This window comes from Panulirus ornatus, chromosome 32 (assembly GCF_036320965.1).
Source record: "Panulirus ornatus isolate Po-2019 chromosome 32, ASM3632096v1, whole genome shotgun sequence".
NCBI lineage: Eukaryota > Metazoa > Arthropoda > Malacostraca > Decapoda > Palinuridae > Panulirus > Panulirus ornatus.
In genome coordinates, this window is record NC_092255.1 from 14,466,092 (window position 1) to 14,485,562 (window position 19,471).

General features: G+C 43.6%; 1 protein-coding gene across 5 annotated transcripts in view; it reads right to left on the bottom strand.

The window, feature by feature from the left end:
- The window catches only part of LOC139759059 (TWiK family of potassium channels protein 18-like), a 209,150-nt gene that overhangs the window by 40,314 nt on the left and 149,365 nt on the right, over positions 1-19,471 (bottom strand). For all 5 annotated transcript variants that reach the window (XR_011714990.1, XM_071680979.1, XM_071680980.1 and 2 more), the window contains one exon: positions 18,912-19,050. Coding sequence is in view for 4 of the 5 variants with exons in the window: in XM_071680979.1 (XP_071537080.1) it covers positions 18,912-19,050 (139 nt within the window). In the remaining variant the exon portion in view is untranslated. The remainder of the gene's footprint in view (positions 1-18,911; positions 19,051-19,471) is intronic.

Sequence of the window (19,471 nt, forward strand, 5' to 3'; positions counted from 1 at the left end):
AGCGTACTGGTAGTGTATCAGGAACATAAATCCAGTTTCAGTCTGCCTGTGAAGAGAAAGTCCACTTTGTGTGATACTGTTTCACTGAAGTATAGACAAAAACAAATGCCGGTCAGTTCTCGTGTTCCAAACACATGGGTCATATTTCGCGTGTGGCCATATATATATATATATATATATATATATATATATATATATATATATATATATATATATATATATGTGTGGAAATAAAAAGAGCGTGGTTGAGAGAGCAGAAGAGGGTGTTTTGAAATGGTTTGGGCACATGGAGAGAATGAGTGAGGAGAGATTGACCAAGAGGATATATGTGTCGGAGGTGGAGGGAACGAGGAGAAGAGGGAGACCAAATTGGAGGTGGAAAGATGGAGTGAAAAAGATTTTGTGTGATCGGGGCCTGAACATGCAGGAGGGTGAAAGGAGGGCAAGAAATAGAGTGAATTGGAGTCATGTGGTATACAGGGGTTGACGTGCTGTCAGTGGATTGAAGCAAGGCATGTGAAGCGTCTGGGGTAAACCATGGAAAGCTGTGTAGGTATGTATATTTGCGTGTGTGGACGTGTGTATGTACATGTGTATGGGGGGGGGGCCATTTCTTTCGTCTGTTTCCTTGCGCTACCTCGCAAACGCGGGAGACAGCGACAAAGTATAAAAAAAAAAAAAAAAAAAAAAAAAAAAATATATATATATATATATATATATATATATATATATATATATATATATATATACATTTTTCCTCTTGCCGTTCTATGAACAGAAGAATCCAGTGGAATATCAAATTAATACACTACAGGAAACTTTGTTGTACAAGTCCAGGTGAAACAAAATTTTTGTAGGAGTTTTATGAAAAAAAAAAATGCGTTTGTTGCTTGATGGTGGTGGCTATGGGATAACGTAATCTTAACCCTAGATAAGGTATCGTACGCTGTTAGGGAAAGGGATTTCTATAAGTACAAATAGGTTTTCTTTTCCCAGAATCATAATTCCAGTTGTATGTCGTAATTCATAATTTTTCTTATCCCTGAGTTAGTTAGGTAGGGTAGAAAGAATTTTACTTTCGTGTGCCCTGCGTGTCGTAAACGGAACAGACGAAAGAGCCAAGGGAGGAGTGTTCATACTTCCTCGAAGGCTCAGGCTGGGGTGACCCAATTTTTTTTTCTCCTTCGTATTTTTCAATTTCTAATAGAAAATGACGAAAATGGAAAAGAAAACGGGTACTGATAAAAGGACGAAGGGGAAACTAAAGAGACTGTAGTTATCTATGGGCTACAAGTATTCTGGCAATTCAATCTAGAATAGTTCGGTCTTTAAGAACTTTTAAAGTAGTTTTAAACTCATGGAACCAGAGAGAGAGAGAGAGAGAGAGAGAGAGAGAGAGAGAGAGTGTACTCCACGGAGTGAACATTTCCTGTTCGACGGTATATCGTATTCATCTTTATTTCCGTCTATTATTTTTGAACTCAACAGCGGGCAGCTGCGTACTACAAAAATATACAATGTCGTGCCGTGGGTGGAAAACATATAAAAGTAAAATGCACGGGAACATTCACAGAAAGCGCATACATATGCAACGACTCACGTGAAAGAGAATATACGAACAGATGCCTAGATTTCACGTGTGGCGGGGTGGCGACGAGAATGGATGGAGGCAGCAAGTATAGAAATGTACAAGTGTATATATGTATATGTCTGTGTATGTATATGCATGTATACGTTGAAATTTATATGTATGCATATGTGCGTGTGTGGGCGTGTATGTATATACATGTGTATGTGGGTGGGTTGGGCCATTCTTTCGTCTGTTTCCGTGCGCTACCTCGCTAACGCGGGAGACAGCGACTAAGTATAATAAATAAAACATATACAATATAATATAATATTTCTTTCTTTTCTTTCAAACTATTCGCCATTTCCCGCGTCAGCGAGGTAGCGTTATAATAATAATATATATATATATATATATATATATATATATATATATATATATATATATATATATATATATATATATATATATTTATATTTTTTTTATTATACTTTGTCGCTGTCTCCCGCGTTTGCGAGGTAGCGCAGGGAAACAGACGAAAGAAATGGCCCAACCCCCCCCCCCCCATACACATGTATATACATACGTCCACACACGCAAATATACATACCTACACAGCTTTCCATGGTTTACCCCAGACGCTTCACATGCCTTGATTCAATCCACTGACAGCACGTCAACCCCGGTATACCACATCGCTCCAATTCACTCTATTCCTTGCCATACTTTCACCCTCCTGCATGTTCAGGCCCCGATCACACAAAATCTTTTTCACTCCATCTTTCCACCTCCAATTTGGTCTCCCTCTTCTCCTCGTTCCCTCCACCTCCGACACATATATCCTCTTGGTCAATCTTTCCTCACTCATTCTCTCCATGTGCCCAAACCACTTCAAAACACCCTCTTCTGCTCTCTCAACCACGCTCTTTTTATTTCCACACATCTCTCTTACCCTTACGTTACTCACTCGATCAAACCACCTCACACCACACATTGTCCTCAAACATCTCATTTCCAGCACATCCATCCTCCTGCGCACAACTCTATCCATAGCCCACGCCTCGCAACCATACAACATTGTTGGAACCACTATTCCTTCAAACATACCCATTTTTGCTTTCCGAGATAATGTTCTCGACTTCCACACATTCTTCAAGGCTCCCAGAATTTTCGCCCCCTCCCCCACCCTATGATCCACTTCCGCTTCTATGGTTCCATCCGCTGCCAGATCCACTCCCAGATATCTAAAACACTTCACTTCCTCCAGTTTTTCTCCATTCAAACTCACCTCCCAATTGACTTGACCCTCAACCCTACTGTACCTAATAACCTTGCTCTTAATCACATTTACTCTTAACTTTCTTCTTCCACACACTTTACCAAACTCAGTCACCAGCTTCTGCAGTTTCTCACATGAATCAGCCACCAGCGCTGTATCATCAGCGAACAACAACTGACTCACTTCCCAAGCTCTCTCATCCCCAACAGACTTCATACTTGCAGTGGAATTTATTAAAAAAGGGGGTGACTGTATTGTTGACTGGTTGGTAAGGTTATTTAATGTATGTATGACTCATGGTGAGGTGCCTGAGGATTGGCGGAATGAGTGCATAGTGCCATTGTACAAAGGCAAAGGGGATAAGAGTGAGTGCTCAAATTACAGAGGTATAAGTTTGTTGAGTATTCCTGGTAAATTATATGGGAGGGTATTGATTGAGAGGGTGAAGGCATGTACAGAGAATCAGATTGGGGAAGAGCAGTGTGGTTTCAGAAGTGGTAGAGGATGTGTGGATCAGGTGTTTGCTTTGAAGAATGTATGTGAGAAATACTTAGAAAAGCAAATGGATTTGTATGTAGCATTTTTGGATCTGGAGAAGGCATATGATAGAGTTGATAGAGATGCTCTGTGGAAGGTATTAAGAATATATGGTGTGGGAGGCAAGTTGTTAAAAGCAGTGAAATTTTTTTATCGAGGATGTAAGGCATGTGTACGTGTAGGAAGAGAGGAAAGTGATTGGTTCTCAGTGAATGTAGGTTTGCGGCAGGGGTGTGTGATGTCTCCATGGTTGTTTAATTTGTTTATGGATGGGTTTGTTAGGGAGGTGAATGCAAGAGTTTTGGAAAGAGGGGCAAGTATGAAGTCTGTTGGGGATGAGAGAGCTTGGGAAGTGAGTCAGTTGTTGTTCGCTGATGATACAGCGCTGGTGGCTGATTCATGTGAGAAACTGCAGAAGCTGGTGACTGAGTTTGGTAAAGTGTGTGAAAGAAGAAAGTTAAGAGTAAATGTGAATAAGAGCAAGGTTATTAGGTACAGTAGGGTTGAGGGTCAAGTCAATTGGGAGGTAAGTTTGAATGGAGAAAAATTGGAGGAAGTAAAGTGTTTTAGATATCTGGGAGTGGATCTGGCAGCGGATGGAACCATGGAAGCGGAAGTGGATCATAGGGTAGGGGAGGGGGGCGAAAATCCTGGGAGCCTTGAAGAATGTGTGGAAGTCGAGAACATTATCTCGGAAAGCAAAAATGGGTATGTTTGAAGGAATAGTGGTTCCAACAATGTTGTATGGTTGCGAGGCGTGGGCTATGGATAGACTTGTGCGCAGGAGGATGGATGTGCTGGAAATGAGATGTTTGAGGACAATGTGTGGTGTGAGGTGGTTTGATCGAGTAAGTAACGTAAAGGTAAGAGAGATGTGTGGAAATAAAAAGAGCGTGGTTGAGAGGGCAGAAGAGGGTGCTTTGAAATGGTTTGGGCACATGGAGAGAATGAGTGAGGAAAGATTGACCAAGAGGATATATGTGTCGGAGGTGGAGGGAACGAGGAGAAGTGGGAAACCAAATTGGAGGTGGAAAGATGGAGTGAAAAAGATTTTGTGTGATCGGGGCCTGAACATGCAGGAAGGTGAAAGGAGGGCAAGGAATAGAGTGAATTGGATCGATGTGGTATACCGGGGTTGACGTGCTGTCAGTGGATTAAATCAGGGCATGTGAAGCGTCTGGGGTAAACCATGGAAAGCTGTGTAGGTATGTATATTTGCGTGTGTGGACGTATGTATATACATGTGTATGGGGGGGGGGGGTGGGGCCATTTCTTTCGTCTGTTTCCTTGCGCTACCTCGCAAACGCGGGAGACAGCGACAAAGAAAAAAAAAAAAAAAAAAAAAAAAATATATATATATATATATATATATATATATATATATATATATATATATATATATATATATATATATATATGAAAAAATATGTTTAAAAAAAAAAGCCACGAGGGATGGGGTAAGAAATTCTAAAGAGTTCGACGATAAAAGAGACGTTATTATGTGTCCAGGTGAGGGATGCCACGGTCTTGGCCCCAGACCCAACACTTGCTGGGTTTCAATTAATAAGACGGGATACAGGTGGGCTTTTGATGTATGGCACCAGTGGCAGGTGTGAAGGGGGAGCCATCTGTTGGGGCTGTGATGGTGGCGGTGGTGGTGGTGGTATCTGTGGTGGCGGTGGTGATGGTGGTGGCTGTGGTGGTGATGGTGGCTGTGGTGGTGGTGAAGGCTGTGGTGGTGATGGTGGTGGTGGTGATGGCTGTGGTGGTGATGGTGGCTGTGGTGGTGGTGGTAGCTGTAGTGGTGATGGTGGCTGTGGTGGTGGTGGTGGTAGCTGTGGTGGTGATGGTGGCTGTGGTGGTGGTGGTGTTGGTAGCTGTGGTGGTGATGGTGGCTGTGCTGGCTGTGGTGGTGGTGGCTGTGGTGGTGGTGGTGGCTGTGGTGGTGGTGGTGGTGGTAGCTGTGGTGGTGATGGTGGCTGTGGTGGTGGTGGTGTTGGTAGCTGTGGTGGTGATGGTGGCTGTGCTGGCTGTGGTGGTGGTGGCTGTGGTGGTGGTGGTGGCTGTGGTGGTGGTGGTGGTGGTAGCTGTGGTGGTGGTGGTGGCTGTGGTGGTGGTGGTGGCTGTGGTGGTGGTGGTGGCTGTGGTGGTGGTGGTGGCTGTGGTGGTGGTGGTGGCTGTGTTGATGGTGGCTGTGGTGGTGGTGGTGGCTGTGGTGGTGGTGGTGGCTGTGGTGATGGTGGCTGTGGTGGTGGTGGTGGCTGTGGTGGTGGTGGTGGCTGTGGTGGTGGTGGTGGCTGTGGTGGTGGTGGTGGTAGCTGTGGTGGTGATGGTGGCTGTGGTGGTGGTAGTGGCTGTGGTGATGGTGGCTGTGGTGGTGGTGGTGGCTGTGGTGGTGGTGGTGGCTGTGGTGATGGTGGCTGTGGTGGTGGTGGTGGCTGTGGTGGTGGTGGTGGCTGTGGTGATGGTGGCTGTGGTGGTGGTGGTGGCTGTGGTGGTGGTGGTGGCTGTGGTGGTGTTGGTAGCTGTGATGGTGATGGTGGCTGTGGTGGTGGTAGGTATGGTGTTAAGTGTTACGTGTGTGTGTGTGTGTGTGTGTGTGTGTGTGTGTGTGTGTGTGTGGTAGACGGGATGTGTGAGTGTGTGGTGGTAGGTGGAGTATGTTTTTGCAGTGGTGGTGGGTACGGTGTAGTGTGTGGTGATGATTGAAGTGTGTGGTGGCGGGTGGAGGTGTTGTAGTGGTGCATGGATGTGTGTAGTTGTGGGTGGAGGTAGTGTTGGGTGGAAGTGTTGCAGTGGTGGTTGGAGTGTGTGGTTGTGGGTGGAGGTAGTGTTGGGTGGAAGTGTTGCAGTGGTGGTTGGAGTGTGTGTGGTAGTGGGTGGAGGTGGTGTTAGGTGGAAGTGTTGCAGTGGTGGTTGGAGAGTGTGTGGTTGTGGGTGGAGGTAGTGTTGGGTGGAAGTATTGCAGTGGTGGTTGGAGTGTGTGTGGTTGTGGGTGGAGGTAGTGTTGCAGTGGTGGTTGGAGTGTGTGGTTGTGGGTGGAGTGTGTGTGGTAGTGGCTGTAGGGTGGTGTATGTGTGTGTGTGTGGTCGTTTGAGTATGTTACTACTGGGTGGAGGAGAGAGAGAGAGAGAGAGAGAGAGAGAGAGAGAGAGAGAGAGAGAGAGAGAGAGAGAGAGAGAGAGAGAGAGAGAGAGAGAGAGAGAGATCGGAAATTGCCGGAGATGAGAAGGCTCAAACGCCGTAAAAAAACATGGGAAAAATTGCCTGTCAAGAAGGAAAAAAAAAAAAAAGACTAAAAAAAACTGTTTTCTGGGCGGCAGGGAAGAAAACGGAGGGTCCGGGTGGAGACGGTAAATAGGGAGACAGAAAATGGGGGGAACGGTAATTGTGAGACGACGACAAATGGGGACAAATGGAGACGGTGAATACAGTGTAGGAGACGGTAAATGGGGGAGAGAGTTCACTGATGGACGGTTAATGGGAAGGTAGTAAATAGGAGACGATAAATGGGGAAGACAATTAATGAAGGGGCGGTAAATGGCGGGTATACTAAATAGAGGAGAGAGGGGGGGGGGGGGTGGCAGTAAATGGGGGGGGAAGACCGTAAATAGGGTAGTCGGCAATTAGAGCTGGTGATGGGAGACTGGGAATTAAAGCCAAATTGGGAGACTGTGGTATAATGGGGAGCTCAGTAAATAGGTGTGGCAGACGATAAATAGGGCAGAGGTGATAATGAAGTTACGATAAACTGATGGTTATATCATAATCTAAGTATTAATAATAATTCAATTATCAGTTATGATTTAAGGAGTCATAATTCAAGTACGACAGTACGACCATTGAGCACGACGGTACGACCCTTGAGACGACAGTACGACCCTTGAGCACGACCGTGCGACCCTTGAGCACGACGGTACGACTCTTAGGCACGTCCCTTGAGCACGACGGTACGACCCTTGAGAACGACGGTGCAACCCTTGAGCACGACAGTACGACCCTTGAGCACGACGGTACGACCCTTGAGCACGACGGTACGACCCTTGAGCACGACGGTACGACCCTTGAGCACGACAGTACGACCCTTGAGAACGACGGTATGACCCTTGAGCACGACGGTACGACCCTTGAGACGACAGTACGACCCTTGAGCACGACGGTGCGACCCTTGAGCACGACGGTACGACTCTTAAGCATGACCCTTGAGCACGACGGTACGACCCTTGAGAACGACGGTGCGACCCTTGAGCACGACGGTACGACCCTTGAGCACGACGGTACGACCCTTGAGCACGACGGTACGACCCTTGAGCACGACAGTACGACCCTTGAGCACGACGGTGCGACCCTTGAGCACGACGGTACGACTCTTAAGCATGACCCTTGAGCACGACGGTACGACCCTTGAGAACGACGGTGCGACCCTTGAGCACGACGGTACGACCCTTGAGCACGACGGTACGACCCTTGAGCACGACGGTACGACCCTTGAGAACGACGGTGCGACCCTTGAGCACGGCGGTACGACCCTTGAGCACGACGGTGCGACCCTTGAGCACGACCGTGCGACCCTTGAGCACGACGGTACGACTCTTAGGCACGTCCCTTGAGCACGACGGTACGACCCTTGAGAACGACGGTGCGACCCTTGAGCACGACGGTACGACCCTTGAGAACGACGGTGCGACCATTGAGCACGACAGTACGACCCTTACGACTCTTAAGCATGACCCTTGAGCACGACGGTACGACTCTATAACACGAGGGTACGACTCTTAAGCACGAAGGTACGACCTTTAAGCACAACGGTACGACCCTCTAGCAAGACTGTGCGACTCTTAAGCACGACGATACGACCCTTGAGCACGACGGTGCAACCTTAGAGTATGACGGTACGACCCTTGAGCACGACAGTACGACCCTCGACCACGACTGTACGACTCAAGCACGAAGGTACGACCCTTGAAAACGGCCCACCATAACGACGGTACGACCACATTGAGCACAACGGTACGACCCTTGAATACGAGGTCACGACCCCTGAATACGAGGGTACGACCCTAGATCACGAGGGTACGACCCTTGAACACGAGGGTACGACCCTTGAACACGAGGGTACGATCCTAGGTCACGAGGGTACGACCCTTGAACACGAAGGTACGACCCTAGATCACGACACTACGACCCCTTAAGCACGATGGCACGACCCCCTAAGTACGAAAGTACGACCCTTGAGCACAATACGACCTCGTCAAGGCATATATATATATATATATATATATATATATATATATATATATATATATATATATATATATATATATATATCCCTGGGGATAGGGGAGAAAGAATACTTCCCACGTATTCCCTGCGTGTCGTAGAAGGCGACTAAAAGGGGAGGGAGCGGGGGGCTGGAAATCCTCCCCTCTCAATTTTTTTTAATTTTCCAAAAGAAGGAACAGAGAAGGGGGCCAGGTGAGGATATTCCCTCAGTGGCCCAGTTCTCTGTTCTTAACGCTACCTCGCTAACGCGGGAAATGGCGAATAGTTTGAAAAAAAAAAATATATATATATATATATATATATATATATATATATATATATATATATATGCATTGGCGAGGTAGCGCGGGGAAGCAGACGAAGGAGTGGCCCGGCCCACCCACATACACGTCCACACACGCACATATACATACCTATATATATTTGCGTGTGTGGACGTGTATGTATATACATGTGTGTGTGGGTGGGTTGGGCCATTCTTTCGTCTGTTTCCTTGCGCTCCCTCACTAACGCGGGAGACAGCAACAAAGCAAAATAAATAAATATATATATATATATTATCCCTGGGGATAGGGGATTAAGAATACTTCCCACGTATTCCCTGCGTGTCGTAGAAGGCGACTAAAAGGGGAGGGAGCGGGGGGCTGGAAATCCTCCTCTCTCGTTTTTTTTTTAATTTTCCAAAAGAAGGAACAGAGAATTGGGCCTGGTGAGGGTATTCCCTCAAAGGCCCAGTCCTCTGTTCTTAACGCTACCTCGCTAATGCGGGAAATGGCGAATAGTTTAAAAGAAAAGAAAAATATATATATATATATATATATATATATATATATATATATATATATATATATATATATATATATATATTATCCCTGGGGATAGGGGATTAAGAATACTTCCCACGTATTCCCTGGGTGTCGTAGAAGGCGACTAAAAGGGGAGGGAGCGGGGGGCTGGAAATCCTCCCCTCTCGTTTTTTTTTTTCTATTTTCCAAAAGAAGGAACAGAGGGGGCCAGGTGAGGATATTCCAAAAAAGGCCCAGTCCTCTGTTCTTAACGCTACCTCGCTAACGCGTGAAATGGCGAATAGTTTAAAAGAAAAGATATATATATATATATATATATATATATATATATATATATATATATATATATATATATATAATATATGTATATATATATATATATATATATATATATATATATATATATATATATATATATATATATATATATATATTTTTTTTTTTTTTTATTTATTATACTTTGTCGCTGTCTCCCGCGTTTGCGAGGTAGCGCAAGGAAACAGACGAAAGAAATGGCCCCCCCCCCCCCATACACATGTATATACATACGTCCACACACGCAAATATACATACCTACACAGTTTTCCATGGTTTACCCCAGACGCTTCACATGCCTTGCTTCAATCCACTGACAGCACGTCAACCCCGGTATACCACATCGCTCCAATTCACTCTATTCCTTGCCCTCCTTTCACCCTCCTGCATGTTCAGGCCCCGATCACACAAAATCTTTTTCACTCCATCTTTCCACCTCCAATTTGGTCTCCCTCTTCTCCTCGTTCCCTCCACCTCCGACACATATATCCTCTTGGTCAGTCTTTCCTCACTCATTCTCTCCATGTGCCCAAACCACTTCAAAACACCCTCTTCTGCTCTCTCAACCACGCTCTTTTTATTTCCACACATCTCTCTTACCCTTACGTTACTCACTCGATCAAACCACCTCACACCACACATTGTCCTCAAACATCTCATTTCCAGCACATCCATCCTCCTGCGCACAACTCTATCCATAGCCCACGCCTCGCAACCATACAACATTGTTGGAACCACTATTCCTTCAAACATACCCATTTTTGCTTTCCGAGATAATGTTCTCGACTTCCACACATTCTTCAAGGCCCCCCAAATTTTCGCCCCCTCCCCCACCCTATGATCCACTTCCGCTTCCATGGTTCCATCCGCTGCCAGATCCACTCCCAGATATCTAAAACACTTCACTTCCTCCAGTTTTTCTCCATTCAAACTCACCTTCCAATTGACTTGACCCTCAACCCTACTGTACCTAATAACCTTGCTCTTATTCACATTTACTCTTAACTTTCTTCTTCCACACACTTTACCAAACTCAGTCACCAGCTTCTGCAGTTTCTCACATGAATCAGCCACCAGCGCTGTATCATCAGCGAACAACAACTGACTCACTTCCCAAGCTCTCTCATCCCCAACTGACTTCATACTTGCCCCTCTTTCCAAAACTCTTGCATTTACCTCCCTAACAACCCCATCCATAAACAAATTAAACAACCATGGAGACATCACACACCCCTGCCGCAAACCTACATTCACTGAGAACCAATCACTTTCCTCTCTTCCTACACGTACACATGCCTTACATCCTCGATAAAAACTTTTCACTGCTTCTAACAACTTTCCTCCCACACCATATATTCTTAATACCTTCCACAGAGCATCTCTATCAACTCTATCATATGCCTTCTCCAGATCCATAAATGCTACATACAAATCCATTTGCTTTTCTAAGTATTTCTCACATACATTCTTCAAAGCAAACACCTGATCTACACATCCTCTACCACTTCTGAAACCACACTGCTCTTCCCCAATCTGATGCTCTGTACATGCCTTCACCCTCTCAATCAATACCCTCCCATATAATTTACCAGGAATACTCAACAAACTTATACCTCTGTAATTTGAGCACTCACCCTTATCCCCTTTGCTTTTGTACAATGGCACTATGCACGCATTCCGCCAATCCTCAGGCACCTCACCATGAGTCATACATACATTAAATAGCCTTACCAACCAGTCAACAATACAGTCACCCCCTTTTTTAATAAATTCCACTGCAATACCATCCAAACCTGCTGCCTTGCCGGCTTTCATCTTCCGCAAAGCTTTCACTACCTCTTCTCTTTTTACCAAATATATATATATATATATATATATATATATATATATATATATATATATATATATATATATATATAAAATATATATATATATATATATATATATATATATAAAATATATATATATATATATATATATATATAAAATATTTTTTGAAAATATGATTCTTTTCTAACTACCTTACTTTCGTACGCCGTTTTCTATGGCAAAATTACATTTATGTGAAAAGGATTTGGAAAAGATGGTCCTTTTTTTTTTTCTTTCTACCTGACTATTGTACTCCGTTTTCTTTGGCGAAATTCAATCTTACCTGGAAAAGACCTGGACTATTGTACCCTATTTTCTATGGCAAAATTAAAAAGGTACGTGAAAAGGAAGTTGGCAGAAAAATACTCTTATTTTTCAGCACGACTTTAAACTCCCGTTTTCTTTTCGGCATCTAAATAGCGTTCGTTGATGGCTAACTGAGCAGGAAATGGTTTTAGACAGGCTATGGCAACACCACGGGATGGGCCATATCCGACGGCCGGACATTAAATACCGAGCAATTTTGACTCGCGAGGAAAATGGGAAGTGGGGGAATTTCATCGCTGTTTATGGGGAGTATATATATATATATATATATATATATATATATATATATATATATATATATATATATATATATATATATATATTGGAAAGGATCACAATTTAGCGCGTGATCAAGTATATTCTTACGAGTCCACGGGGAAAATGAAACTCGATATGATGATGTGATTATGACACGAAAGTGCACTTGGGACCTTATCATGATTCATTTTCCCCGTGGACTCATAGGAATATATATATATATATATATATATATATATATATATATATATATATATATATATATATATATTATATTTTGTCGCTGTCTTTGTGTTAGCGAGGTAGCGTAAGGAAACACGAAAAAATGGCCCAACCCACTCAAATACACATGTATATACATACACGTCCACACACGGAAATATACATACCTATAAATCTCAACGTATACATATATATATATATATATATATATATATATATATATATATATATATATATATACACAGAGACATATACATATATACACATGTACATAATTCATACTGTCTGCCCTTATTCATTCCCGTCGCCACCCCGACACGCATGAAATGAAAACCCCCTCCTCCCGCATGTGCGCGAGGTAGCTCCAGGAAAAGACAACAAATGCTACATTCGTTCACACTCAGTCTCTAGCTGTCATGTATAATACACCGAAACCACAGCTCCCTTTCCACAACCAGGCCCCACAAAACTTTCCATGTTTTACCCCAGACGCTTCACATGCCCTGGTTCAATCCATTGACAGCACGTCGACCCCGGTATACCACATCGTTCCAATTTACTCTATTCCTTGCACGCCTTTCACCCTCCTTTATGTTCAGGCCCCGATCACTCAAAATCTTTTTCACTCCATCTTTCCACCTCCAATTTGGTCTCCCACCTCTCCTCGTTCCCTCCACCACTGAAACATATATCCTCTTTGTCAGTCTTTCCTCACCCATTCTCTCCATGTGAACAAACCCACCCTTTTCTGCTCTCTCAACCACACGCTTTTTATTACCACACATCTCTCTTACCCTTTCATTACTTACTCGATCAAACCACCTCACACCACATATTGTCCTCAAACATCTCATTTGCAGCACATCCACCCTCCTCCGCACAACTCTATCTATAGCCCACGCCTCGCAAGCATATAACATTGATGAAAGCACTATTCCTTCAAACATACCCATTTTTGCTTTCCAAGATAACGTTCTCGACTTCCACACATTTTTCAAGGCTCCCAGAACTTTCGCCCCCTCCCCCACCCTATGATTCACTTCCGCTTTTTTCCATCCGGTGCCAAATCCACTCCTAGATATCTAAAACACTTCACTTCCTCCAGTTTTTCTCCATTCACTCTTACCTCCCAACTGACTTGTCCCTCAACCCTACTGTACCTAATAACCTTATTCTTATTCAAATTTACTCTTAGTTTTCTTTTTTCACACACTTTACCAAACTAAGTCACGAGCTTCTGCAGTTTCTCACCCGAATCAGCCACCAGCGATGTATCATCAGCGATCAACAACTAACTCACAAAGCTCTCTTATCCACAACATACTTCATACTTGCTCCTTTTCAAAACTCTTGCATTCGCCTCCCTAACAACCCCATCCATAAACAAACTGAACAACCATGGAGACATCACGCACCCCTGCCGCAAACCAACATTCACTCAGAACCAATCACTTTCCTCTCTTCCTACACGCATACATGCCTTACATCCTCGATAAAAACTTTTCACTGGTTCTAACAACTTAACTCCCACACCATATATTCTTAATACCTTCCACAGAGCATCTCTATCAACTCTATCATATGCCTTCTCCATATCCATAAATGCTACATACAAATCCATTTGCTTTCCTAAGTATTTCTTACATACATTCTTCAAAGCAAACACCTGATCCACACATCCTCTACCACTTCTGAAACCACACTGTTCTTCCGCAATCTGATGATCTGTACATGTCTTCACCCTCTCAATCAACACCCTCCCATATAATTTACCAGGAATACTCAACAAACTTATACCTCTGTAATTTGAGCACTCACTCTTATCCCCTTTGCCTTTGTACAATGGCACTATGCACGCATTCCGCCAATCCTCAGGCACCTCGCCATGAGTCATACATACATTACATAACCTTGCCAACCAGTCAACAACACAGTCACCCCATTTTTAATAAATTCCACTGCAATACCATCCAAACCTGCTGCCTTGCCGGCTTTCATCTTCCGCAAAGCTTTTACTACCTCTTCTCTGTTTACCAAATCATTCTCCCTAACCCTCTCACTTTGCACACCACCTTGACCTAAACACCCTATATCTGCCACTCTACCATCAAACACATTCAACATACTTATAAAATACTCACTCCATCTCCTTCTCTCATTACCACTACTTGTTATCACCTCCCCATTAGCCCCCTTCACTGATGTTCCCATTTGTTTCCTTGTCTTACGCACTTTATTTACCTCCTTCCAAAACATCTTTTTATTCTCCCTAAAATTTAATGATACTCTCTCACCTTAACTCTCATTTGCCCTCTTTTTCACCTCTTGCACCTTTCTCTTGACCTCCTGCCTCTTTCTTTTATATATCCCCCACTCACTTGCATTATTTCCCTGCAACAATCGTCCAAATGCCTCTCTCTTCTCTTTCACAAATAATCTTCTGCCCACCTCCCACGCTTCTCATGCCACAAGCATCTTTTGCGCAATCCATCACTGATTCCCTAAATACATTCCATTCCTCCCCCACTCTCCTTACGTCCTTTGTTCTCACCTTTTTCCATTCTGTACTCAGTCTCTCCTGGTACTTCCTCACACAAGTCTCCTTCCCAAGCTAACTTACTCTCACCACTCTCTTCAACCCAACATTCTCTCTTCTTTTCTGAAAACCTCTACAAACCTTCACCTTCGCCTCCACAAGATAATGATCAGACATCCCTCTAGTTGCACCTCTCAGCACATTAACATCCAAAAGTCTCTCTTTCGCGCGCCTATCAATCAACACATAATCCAATAACGCTCTCTGGCCATCTCTCCTACTTACATACGTATATTTATGTATATCTCTCTTTTTAAACCAGGTATTACCAATCACCAGTCCTTTTTCAGCACATAAATCTACAAGCTCTTCACCATTTCCATTAACAACACTGAGCACCCCAAGTACACCAATTATTCCCTCAACTGCCACATTACTCACCTTTGCATTCAAATCACCCATCACTATAACCAGGTCTCGTACATCAAAACCACTAACACACTCACTCAGCGGCTCCCTAATCACTTGCCTCTCATGATCTTTCTTCTCATGCCCAGGTGCATATGCACCAATAATCACCCATCTCTCTCCATCCACATTCAGTTTTACCCATATCAACCAAGAGTTTACTTTCTTAAATTCTATCACAGACTCCCACCTCTCCTGTTTCCTCTTATTATTTTTTTTTTTTTTACGTAACATGGAATTAAGGATGAGAATGATGGCAGAGGAAGGGTAAAGGATTACTTGATATGGAGGCAAGGTAGGCATGGATTACTTGATATGGAGGCAAAATACGTATGGATTATTTGATATAGGGGCAAGATAGGTATGGATGACTTGATATGGAGGTACGACAGGCATGGATTACTTGATGTGGAGGCAAGATAGGCTTGGATTACTTGATATGGAAGCAAAATAGGCATGGATTACTTGATATGGAGGCAAAATAGGCATGGATTACTTGATATGGAGGCAAAATAGGCATGGATTACTTGATATGGAGGCAAAATAGTCATGATTACTTGATATGGAGTCAAAACAGGCATGGAATACTTGATAATGAAGCAAAATAGACGTGGATTACTTGATATGGGGAAGATAGGGATGGATTACTTGATATGGAAGCAAAATAGGCATGAATTATTTGATATGGGGGCAAGATAGGCATGGATTACTTGATATGGAGGCAAATTAGGTATGGGTTACTTGATATGGTGGCAAAATATACGTGGATTATTTGATATGGGAGGAAAATAGGAATGGATTACTTGATATGGAGACAAAATAGGAATAGATTACTTGATATGGAGGCAAGGTAGGCATGGATTACTTGATAAGAAGGCAAGATAAGCTTTGGTTACCGGACACGAAGATCAGATAGGAATGGGTTACTTGATGTGAAGGCAGAGTACGCATGGCTTTGTTTATACGAAAGCAAGTTGAGCATGAAATAGTTAACATTGAGGTAGGGCATGCATGCATGAGTTGATATGGATGCAGGATAGGCATGGAGAAGTTAACAAGGAAGTAGGACATGTATGTAGTTGATAATGAGACATGACAGGCATGAAGTAAATAATATGGGTAGAGGCTGGGCAGGGAGTATTTAACACGGAGGCAAAATGAGTAATGGGGTAACTGATATGGAGGCAAATATAGACATGGAGTAAATAATATGGAGGAAGTTTACTTTTAAAGAACTCTGGCGAAGTATAAAGTTATAACAAATGCCGAAGAGCAAACGTAACAGAATTGTGTGGATGTTCATTTATCAGTGACTCTAATTACTTAATTTTCAGAACACTGAAGAAAACAGAAACTTTTTTGTTAAGTATTTGGGTACAGACTACTGGGTGTGGCACCCTGCTATCTCTCACTCTCTCTTTTACTCTCTTTAGGGCGTGGCTTGCTTCCCTCTCTCTCTCTCTCTCTCTCTCTCTCTCTCTCTCTCTCTCTCACACACACACACACACTACAAGAAATAGCTATTAACACCGTTTTCTCGCTCGTTTTCCTAATTGGAAGCAACTAAGGTTTTTGCCCTCTCTCATTTTCTCTCTCCACCACTCTCATCTAACCAATTTCCTCTCTCCGTCTATCCTAGCTTCTGCCTAGTAAGTCAAATTTTTTACAACAGTTATATAAATGGACTCGCCAGCACAGCTGAAAAAAAAAAAACAGTGGTTACAAGACCTGAAGAAACTCAATTCATTTTCACATCATTAGCGATCGACAACCTCCAAGAATGACCAACAGCAGTAATGACAACAGCTAATATCCCTCTTTGTAAGCCTTGACAGCATTACTGACAACAGCTGGATGTCTCTACAGGTCTTGACACCATTAGTGACACCAACGACAAACTCTGTAAGCCTTGACAGCTTTAGTGACAACAGCTGGATGTCTCTACAGGTCTTGACAACATTAATGACACCAACGACAAACTCCGTAAGCCTTGACAGCTTTAGTGACAACAGCTTGATGTCTCTACAGGTCTTGACAACATTAATGACACCAACGACAAACTCCGTAAGCCTTGACAGCTTTAGTGACAACAGCTTGATGTCTCTACAGGTCTTGACAACATTAATGACACCAACGACAAACTCCGTAAGCCTTGACAGCTTTAGTGACAACAGCTGGATGCCTCTACAGGTCTTGACAACGTTAATGACACCAACGGCAAACTCTGTAAGCCTTGACAGCATTACTGACAACAGCTGGATGCCTCTACAGGTCTTGACACCATTAGTGACACCAACGACAAACTCTGTAAGCCTTGACAGCATTAGTAACAACAGCTGGATGTCTCTTGAGATCTTGCCATCTGTAGTAACACCAACGGCCACTGCACACCAGTTTATGGTTTGACAACACTAGCATAAATGACAACGGATGGACACTGTAATTGACCTTGAAAGCTGAATTGACAACAGCTAAAGAAATGTCTTCCAAAAGCCTTTCGACAAGAGCCATGGACTCACAAACATGGTTTCTTACGTTCGTATTGCTACGTAAACACATTCCTCCCTCAAGAGCGTCATGTACATATCCTCATCGGCTATAGAAACATGATCCCTAAACCTCTGTTCTTCCATTCGAAACAGGTGTTCTAATCACTCACAACCAAGCCATTCAAACAATGGGAGAAATGCGAAAGTTCGGGTGCCTGGCCTTAGACATTTCCAGGAGCACTGCAGTGTCATGAGCAGGCAGCGTCGTCGTATTGATCACTCCTCTATTTCGCTTGATATTTACATCTTCTGGCCATGACACTCGTCACCCACAGGTTCTTTCGACACATCGACGTCTGTGGTTTGCCTCTCGACGCACGAATCGTATCAAGTCAAATAGGAAAGGTGTATTTGAGCTACATTTTCTGAGAGAGTTCACGGCACAAGGTAAACAAGAAATGTGTAGTTCTCCCACACGCCGCTAGAGTGCATGTTTCTCTCGGCCGCCGCTAGAGGCAGCACCAGCTCAGTTTTCAGATATCTCACTTTTTGTCTAAATCTAAAAGACCTTGCTAAATCATGAATTATTTTTCTTTATCGTAAATTAGACGAAAGTATCTATATCCTGTTATGTAAATATTTCAATAAATCTACTTTGATAGATATATGAGATTTTGTCTCAATCTAAAGACTTTGACCTTGCAGCAGCATGACTAACTCTCTCTCTCTCTCTCTCTCTCTCTCTCTCTCTCTCTCTCTCTCTCTCTCTGACTCATGGGTCAATCGCTCAGCTACTCTGCTGGATCTTCCACTTACCTAAGGTGATGGTGGACTGATCCACTTACTTATAGTGGTGGTGGGGTGATCCACTTACCTACGGTGGAATGATCCACTTACCGATGTTGGTGGTGGGAGTGGAGTGATCCACTTACCTACAGTGGAGTGATCCACTTACCTATGGTGGTGGTGATGGTGGAACAGAAGAACATAGCCTTCCAGAAGGTCCAGACTCTATCCTCAGTGTCGGGAGAGATGCCCACAGACCACGAGTGGTACAGCTGTTCATCGTAGGGCCGAAGAAGACCATATATCATCTAAGGGGAGGAGAGAGACCAGTGTTATCAGATGGTATATCTACCATTCTCTGGGGGTAATGCTCAGGGGGCTATAAGGTTATCTGTGGGAGAGGGGTCGGCTCATCTGGTGTCTGTGTACTCTCTGGGGAAGGGATAAATAGGGACAATATATATATATATATATATATATATATGAGTTTGGTAAAGGGTGTGAAGGAAGAAAGCTGAGAGGTAATGTGAATAAGTTCAAGGTTATTAGGTACAGTAAGGTTGAGGGACAAATCAATTGGGAAGTAAGTTTAAATGGAGAAAAACTGGAGGAAGTGAAGTGTTTTAGATATCTGGGAGTGGATTTGGCACCGGATGGACCCATGGAAACGGAAGTGAGTCACATGGTGGGGTAGGGGGGCGAAAGTTCTGGGAGCGTTGAAGAGTGTTT